At 41.0% G+C, this 8,590-nt stretch overlaps 1 protein-coding gene across 1 annotated transcript; it reads left to right on the forward strand.

The window, feature by feature from the left end:
• The first annotated feature begins 1,215 nt into the window (after positions 1 to 1,215).
• LOC102025898 (T-cell surface glycoprotein CD1e, membrane-associated-like) lies at positions 1,216 to 3,985 on the forward strand. The gene is made up of 6 exons (XM_005400312.1): positions 1,216 to 1,276; positions 1,593 to 1,892; positions 2,417 to 2,695; positions 2,928 to 3,206; positions 3,596 to 3,689; positions 3,856 to 3,985. Exons 1-6 carry the CDS (start codon positions 1,216 to 1,218, stop codon positions 3,983 to 3,985), a joined length of 1,143 nt encoding a protein of 380 aa, XP_005400369.1.
• Positions 3,986 to 8,590: the final 4,605 nt, after the last annotated feature.

An 8,590-nucleotide genomic window follows, 5' to 3' on the forward strand; every position in this document is an offset into this window, starting at 1 on the left:
AAAGAAAGAAAACCAAGAGAAGTAATGATGTTTTGACTGTTTTCAGACTTTTATGAAAACCATAACTGATAAAGGAACAAAAATAAAGACATGATAAAATAATCAGTTCTCCCATGGACACTGGAGTCCTCTAAAGCCATGTTTCAGTATCCAAGAAGACCACTGCCCATCCAGAGAGCAGCAAGGACATGAGCTATGATGGGAAACCTTCTGACCTGTCTTCTCTCCCTCTTCACATCCATCTGCAGCTAGCCCACACACTTTTAGACTTGCACACCTCATGTGGGTAGCAGTGTGTACCCAAGGACACAGTGTATCCCTTCCACAGACCACTACTGTACCATGAGTTAAAATCTGCCTTCCCAGCAGTTCACCACTTCCAGCTCAAGCCCACTCTGAGACCTTCTTAACAGTGACCCCCGGATTGACTAGTGAATCTGAGAAGAGGTACATTGTCTTTGGCTTATTTGATCATATACATTAATTTGTCATTGTTGCTTCTTTTTCACTATGGATCATACAGATTCGCCTAAGAATTGTACAAGTACTAGTCGGAGCCCTCCTGTCTTCTGACAATGACTTTGGGAAGAGAAGAATGAAGGGACAGAGGAGAGACTCAGGGAAACAGAGTCCAGGCAGAGCTTGTGAGAAGATGAAAAGCAGACTCAGTCACAAACAACCAGTCAGCAGAAAGACCAGGAGGACCAAAACGAGGGATTAAGGGAGGTGATGTGTGAGACAGGAGGAAAAGACCACAGATAGGCAAGCAGTAGGGAGATTGCTGGAGGGGTTACTGGGCAACATCAGGTAACTTCCAACACTTTCTTTTGCAGATGAGATACTGAGAACCCAAGTGTGGACTTGATTTCTTGAAGGCCAAAAACAGCTGATGGCTTCTGTCTGATGGCAGGCAGACTTTGCCCAAATGAAAAAACTTTTTAGCATCAGGTCTTGTAATAGGCAAGGCCGGGAAAATGTAGCTAAGAGCAGGGAGACAATCTGGAAGCCACTAGTGGGAGACAGGAGGGGAAATGAGAGAACCTGTGGGAGAAGGCAGCTGCGGGAGGCAGCGAGACTTCTCCTGTAGGGAAGTGTGCAGGGGAGAGGTTAGTCTGTGCAGCAGAGGAAGACAGACGAGAGTGTGAGTGGGTGAGGGAAGGACAGCAGATATCTGAGTTGAGAAGGCAGTTTTCTGGCTAACTTACCAAAGCTGCAATGCTGCTCCTCATCCTCCTGTTCTTCAAGGGGCTTGTCTGCCATGGGGAAAGCACAGCAGGTAAGAAGTGCTCAGGTGAAGAGATGTCTGTGGTTGGGCACACAGGAGAGAAAGTTCTGGGGAGGACCTGGATGAGGAAACTATGATTTTAGTAGATGTTCATGTTGTCTGCATTCCAGGCTGGTTTACAGGGAGAAATTTCTTGCCCCAAATCTGATTTTGAGGGTAGAAAGCTGGGCAAGGGGGTAGGGCATATTGGGATAGGTGCAGTCTGCAACAATATTCTTTCTTGCTCTTCACTCTGAACTTCTCTTCATTCTGTAGGATCTCTTCTCCCATTACTTGCACTCTCTCATCCCGTCACTCTCTGTTTCAGACCCCCAGGCTTTAGGATTGCACCAAGCAACAGCAGCAGAAGAGCGCCTCATTTTCCATGTTCTCCACATTGCCTCCTTCAGGACCCACACCTGGGTACAATTCCACGGCTCAGCCTGGCTGGGTGATCTGCAGACTCACAGCTGGAACAGTACCACAGACACCATCCAGTTTCTGAGGCCCTGGTCCCAAGGAGACTTCAGCAAGGAGGAGTTGAAGAAACTTCAGGCACTTTGCAAGCTGTACATCCATGGCTTCCCCATGGAAGTGAACGCCTTTGCTGACCAGTTTCAGCTTGAATGTGAGTGTAATATTCCCAAATGATCTTCTGTCTGAGATTTCTTGTCATCTTCAGAGTATGAGATGGTGTAGAGCCTCTGACCATCCTCCAACTTTCTGGCCTTATTCTATGTCTCCCTTTGGTTTACACTCCCTCCCTCCTCTGCTTCATTATCCACCATATGCAAATATCACAGATGGGTGTGCCCATCTGTCCTACCTTTGGGTACAACCTCATCTTCGGTTTTCTCTCTCTGTGGCTTGAGTTTTCTTATGCCACAATCTGGATCTCATTTCTGCTGTATGAGTTATTCAAGACTCCTCTCTTGTCCCCCTGACAGATGCCCATCTATGCTTCCTATTAGTTACTTCAAATTATCTTTATTTTTAGAATGTCTTCTTACAAATTTCCTTCCCATTTTCTGTGCCAACTCTCAACTCCCATGTCATTCCCCAGCACTGACGCCCACCCTGTTATGCAGCAGATTGGGTGTGTGTTCCCCCTGTCATTCTTTCCATATTAATTTTGTTTTCTGCCCACTGTAGACCCCTTTGAATTTCAGATGTCAGCAGGATGTAGTTGGTATGGTGGGCAGGCCTCAGAGAGCTTCGTAAATGTGGCATACCAAGGATCTGATTTCCTGAGTTTCCAAGGAGGTTCTTGGAAGCCATCTCCAGGAGCAGGAAGTCGGGCCCAGAGTGTTTGTCAGATGCTTAGTCACTACCGAGATATTAAGGAGATAGTGCAGTACCTTCTCAGTAACATCTGCCCTCGATTTCTGGAAGGACTTGTTGCAGCAGGGAAGTCAGAACTGGAACAGCAAGGTGAGCCCAGTCTTCTCTCCCCTCCTACCTCTAGTACTTTGATTTTTTGAATTTAGTACTTTCCTTCATCATTTTGAAACATACAATGAGAGGGTAGAGGGAATAATGTCTGTTGTATTGTTTTTGAAAAGAGACAGAAGTGATTCCTGAAACTGCTAAGCCACCTGAGCACCTGTGCTCTGGTCAGAGGTGCTCATCAAAGTTCCATTTCTTCTTATCTTCTCCTATTTAGTGAAGCCTGAGGCCTGGCTCTCCAGAGGCCCCAGCCCTGGGCCTGGCCGTCTGCAGCTGCTGTGCCACGTCTCTGGCTTCCACCCCAAGCCCGTGTGGGTGATGTGGATGCGGGCTGAGCAGGAGCAGAAGGGCACTAAGAGAGGGGACGTCCTGCCCAATGCTGATGACACATGGTATCTCCAAGCAAGTCTGGATGTGGCGGCTGAGGAGGCCGCTGGGCTGTCTTGCCGAGTGAAGCACAGCAGTCTGGGAGGCCATGATATAATCATTCACTGGGGTGAGAAAGAATGAGGGTTAAGTTGGAAATTGTCCAGGATGGACCTAGGGGTTTTGGTGAGAAGCTGGGGAATTTGGTATGAATGCTAGATGCAAGAAAGGTAAAGGTGGGAGAACTGAAAGAAAGAAGGGTAGAGAATGGCAGCAGATAAATATGAAGGAAAAGAAAGTAGGGAATTAAAGGGACTAAAGAGGAAAAAAAGGGATCTCATGAGTTGCTGGAAAAAGGTTGGGGTGGAGGAGGAACAGTGATTCAATGGAACTGACATGAAAGCTCTAGAGAATTCTCCTGAAATTTCCAAGACCCGCATTGCCCTGCAACATTAGATGCCTTGGTGTAATGTGATAAGAGTGCTTCACGGAGTGAAGTGTTTATTTTACTCCTAGTAGGCGGAATCTCCATTCTCTTGACACTGGCATATCTGACTGGAACAGTCGCTCTGGTCGTGCTTGTTGTCTTGGGCTCATGGTGCAAAAAGAAGAGGTATGCCTTTTCTTGTTGTTTGTTTCTTCAGCCTTCATCAACTTTTCTTATATCCAGTAGTTTATTTTTTCCTTTCCCCTTTCCCTCCATTGTCCATCTTTTGAGATTAAGATATTCCTCTTTCCCACACCTCAAATCGGAATGTCCTCTCTTCCTGTATATCTAGCCCTGCTTTTTCCTCGAAAGACAACACCCGATGCCCCAGAAGTTCAGTCCATCAGCTCTGCTTGTCACAAGAATCATGGGTCAAAACCAGAATCCTGAAGTGGAAAAGAAGCCTAAACCATTCCTGGTGACATTAGTTTATATTACACATGAAATTCTTGTCTGCTTCTTAAATATCATTCATATCTACTAAAAAAGTTACAGTGTTATTTAAAAAGCTTGATTTGCAAAGATATGGACGTTCCATTTGCAAATTTTTACTTTTAATCTTCCAGAAATATTTTTTCTTCTTTGGTTCCATGTTCATCAAAATTAATACCTCAAGGTAAATTTCCCATACTTCTTTCTTTGTAGACATGTCCCTGGATTGCCTAGCTAAAAGCTTTGTATTCTCCCAAACTTAGGTTGATCTTCTGCAACCCATCCATCGTTTCTGCTCTACCAGCCATTATTGAGACTTTTTCTCTTTTCTTTCTCTCAGATGCTTAAAAGTAGGACTTATATGTATGTACCTGTGTAAGCACTCACAGTCTCATGTTCTGAAGGACCCAACTGGAATTAATGCTCTTTTGCTGCCATCTCGGACTTTCTTCATAATTTTCCAAAAAGAGACACAGCATTTTCATTTTGCCATTCCCTGGAGCAAATTATGTTGCTGCTTCTGCCTGAATGTAATAGGTTTCAATAAATGTTGACTGAGATATGTTCATTGACAGATAAAGTGTCTTAGTCCATTTCTTCTTTGACAATTTCGTGTCATTTAACTGTGCAAAAATTAAATGGTCCCTTTCTCTTTGTGTCTCAGCAGAGGTAAGAGACCATTGAATGCATAGACTCCACGGTGATTACAAGGTTATGCATCTCTAAGATATTTAATAAAATGATAACATAGGGATGTCACCTGTCTAATGATGACAGGTTTGGACTGGCATTCCTACACCCAAGATTGTGTGTGTGTTTCCATGTGTGTCTTTGTTGATGGGCATATTCAAATACACAAATGTGAGAAATATACATTTTGAAAAATTAGGAAGTCAATCTGTGGTTTGAGGGCAATTTTAATGGACATGGCCAGAGCAAAGGCAATGAGGAAAAGGAGTAGGTTAATGCCAGCTTGGTTATTTGTTTACTTTTCTTTGTTATTTTGGTTTATAGTTATCATTAACATGTTAATGGGTTTATTTTTCTTTTGTTTTTGAATGGTTTTTTAAACTGTTTAAAATCATTTAACTACTTCTTTAGAGACACCTTTGAATGAGCTTGTTGGAGAGCAGAAAGCTGTTAGGATGCAGAGATGAAAAAACGCTAACTTTTTCCTTTGAATGGACTAATTAAGCAGACAGTGTGACTTTCTTAGTATAAGTGTCACTGCACATGAGGCATTTTCAAATTATCAGACTGTTCTATGATCATTTATCCAGGTCTTTTATTCACCAGGGAGGCACTGAGTTTGTCCTTGCACTGTTGGGGATACGTGATCTTTCATCTGACATTTTCAGAAAGCTTATCCAGACCCAGGAAGAAGGGGAGTTTTAAGGGTTCCTTTGGAGCAGTAAATGATGAAAGTCAAATTTCCTTCAGTACTTGCCCACTGTGAGCCCTCTCTACAAATGAACAGGTTGAAGAGGGACGTTTCAAGTGCTGGCACAAGTAGGCAGTAAAAGTGGATGTTTTATGTTTTCCATTTGACTGAACTTTACCATGATTAGAACTTTTTTATACATTGGAGTTCATGTGTCACAACAATTTCTGAACTGCGTGTCTAACTCAAGATAACTTCTATGATTTTATGTCCAGTGTTTCCTCTACTGTGTACTTCTATGACACTGGATTTCTTTCTGTCCCTCAGTTATGTCAGTCTTCCTCTCAGCTTAGGTGTCAGCTCCATAAAGACTTTTCCAGATTAGGTAAAGTAAACTAACACACTACTCAGTCATATTCTAGTCTGACAGTGTTGGACTATTTAATTTAGCTGTAATCTTATCATTTATGTTTTATACTTAATGATATTGTCCTACAAAATTTAAGCAGTGTGATATCCCATCCTGGATTTGTAACAGCTCAATCACAGTTGTATCTCTAGCCTAGATTATAACCTGATATAGGGGATGATTTAAAATTCTTATGTGGAATGAACAATTGATATTAAATTTTGACTTACCAGAAGAGCGTCTAGTTACACAAATCTCTTTCAGATAGGCCACAGATTTCTGGGTACTAATGTGTCCCTAAGGTTTTTGTCACTAAAAAATGTAGTAGGTCCATTGATATTGTTCTGGTTGGACACTTGGAATATCAGCCTTGCATTTTTTTATTAGTTACAGAAAGCTTTTCCATGCCACCCAGGTATAAACCCAGAAGGTAATGTTATTTGTGGACATTAGAAACCTGTGCTCTGCAGTAAACACAGATATACTAGAAATGAGAAAAGTTGAGTTAGATAAAACAAATGGAGGGGACATTCATGGTTGTTGATATATTTCTTTTGAAGTAACATTTGTAGTTGGAGAGAGATTGCTGTAAAAGTGAGAATATGCTAGTCCAGATCTAAGAAGTACATGATATCCACATTCATCACTAACCCAGGGCCTTGGAGAACTTCTCTCTGCTGTCTTACACTTAATGAATGAGACAACCCAAGGAGGTGGGACATTTGAACCAGTGGAGTAGCATAAACTGAAGCAGGTGCTTAGACCTCCAAGTTCGTGGCTGCTGATGAAGAAAGATAAGCTTATAACACCTGCTCTGCAGCTGGACTCCAAGGGCATGATATGCTTAAAGCACAGAGCTGCTTCTTCAGGTTACCCACAGGAGGTACCCTAGATGTTTGGAAATTTGGCTTTAACCTGAACCGGTTCATCACCTTTCCTCATGAACTATTTTGTTACTGTCACTTTCTTTTGCAAATGTTCCCATCATCTTACTGGTTTATCAAGATCAAAATTTTCTTTGGATTGTGTCATTGTTCTTTCAGAATAGACAAGCACTGAAGTCTCTTTTAAAAGTGGTTTTACATTGCATTCCTTGTCCATGGTCTTCATCTAAGTGTGAGCATCATTGCCAAAAATGTAAGATAAAAAATTTCCCCCTTTGTAAAGGATATGATAAAGATCACATATTAATACTTAACACAATTATTAGAGCAAATAAAAGAAGTATCTAATTTAGGGTTAACACTGATTGAATAGTATCATTTGAATGGAGCTTGTAAATTCTAGACATTCTTTGCATGTTTTATTCATATTAACTAATGCTATCCTCACAAAAATTCTGAGCAGATATGATTATTCCCATTTTATAAGGCTTTGACAATGGGAATGGTTTCATGGACGAATATGTATCTTCAAACTCAGAGTTTTGTACCAGATGTACTTAGGGTTCTTCCCATCAATCATACCCAAGTATAGTAATTTTAAAACAGTGAGTTCTTAAAACAGAAGTGTCATCCAGGCTCACATCTGTGCCTATAAAATAGGGTATGATTGTATCTATACCCAAATTTCAGTGACTTGAATTTGCACTCATATAATCTTAGTTCCAGCAAATATAAGCCTCACCTGTGCTTATGACTCAGATTTTAGCATCAGTTTCTAAGCAATTCCTGCCTCTTTTTTCCCAGCCAGAGCATGGTTCCATTTGCCAGGTATCTACTCCTACAGTGTTGCCTATGGCAACCTAACAGCTGCTGGTAAAGACGTTTGCCAGTACCTGCTCTCTCAGTCCTAAGGTACTCACACTGAGGCCTGGGGTATCGATTTTACCTGTGTTCTTTGCCTCCTCTGAAGGCAAGTTCTAAATGCTACTTGTTTCCTACACCCTTTGTGTCATCAGCTTCTCACTCTTACCTGTATTAAGATTCAACAGGAAGTGTCTCAATAACCTTTCCTTTTGATCATTTGGGGTCAAATTAACCAATTGTTATGGCAGTAAATGAAATCATTCAAGTCACAAAGGATTTACATGTACTCAGTTTGAAGTCAGTATATTAAAACACCTAAGAAACATTGGCAGTTTGTGTCACTTTTAAACATATCCCTCTCCAAACACTAGTAGTTTCAGCTTTGGTTGCTACTGAATGTTATATGTGTGTACCCCAGCACTAATTTTCTACATTTAAAGACAAAATATTCCTTCTGAGGGAGTTAGATTCATTTCCTGTGTCAATAAACTCTAGGCTTCTGGTAGTCAAATACAGAACAATAAAAATTCACAGACTATGAAATAAATGCATTTAGCTTCAAAGCAAACTATATGAGTGTTATAGCACATTTAATATTTATCAATTTTAGTATGAGTTTTCCCAACATTCTAATAACTACACATGCATTTATATGTATTTTTTGTGTGACCAGGCAAGATTAAACAGGGAATAATGGGACAAATCATCACAAAAATGTATATTGAATGAAACGCAGCAGGTATTTTTATCAGCAATATTTATCTGTTTTAATGAAGTTAAAAAGAAGTGTAACTAAACTTCTGTCTGCTTTTCTGATTTAACTATGATTATGTGGCTAGATAAGGTTACATCGCATGTAGTCTTTCTACATTCTCTGTCACTTTTAAAATTGGCCCCTGATTTCATGTCTACATTGGAGCTGAGCTTCCTGCATGGATAATTAGTTGCTCTCTGGATCTGAACCTGTAAGGTTGTATTTACTCTCTGAATGAGGTCATTGAGTATCATTTGAACACCTGTCACACTGGTGATATGCTAAGCATGATGCTAAAGGCAT

This window comes from Chinchilla lanigera, unplaced genomic scaffold (genome assembly GCF_000276665.1).
Source record: "Chinchilla lanigera isolate Chin_1 unplaced genomic scaffold, ChiLan1.0 scaffold00067, whole genome shotgun sequence".
Lineage (NCBI taxonomy): Eukaryota > Metazoa > Chordata > Mammalia > Rodentia > Chinchillidae > Chinchilla > Chinchilla lanigera.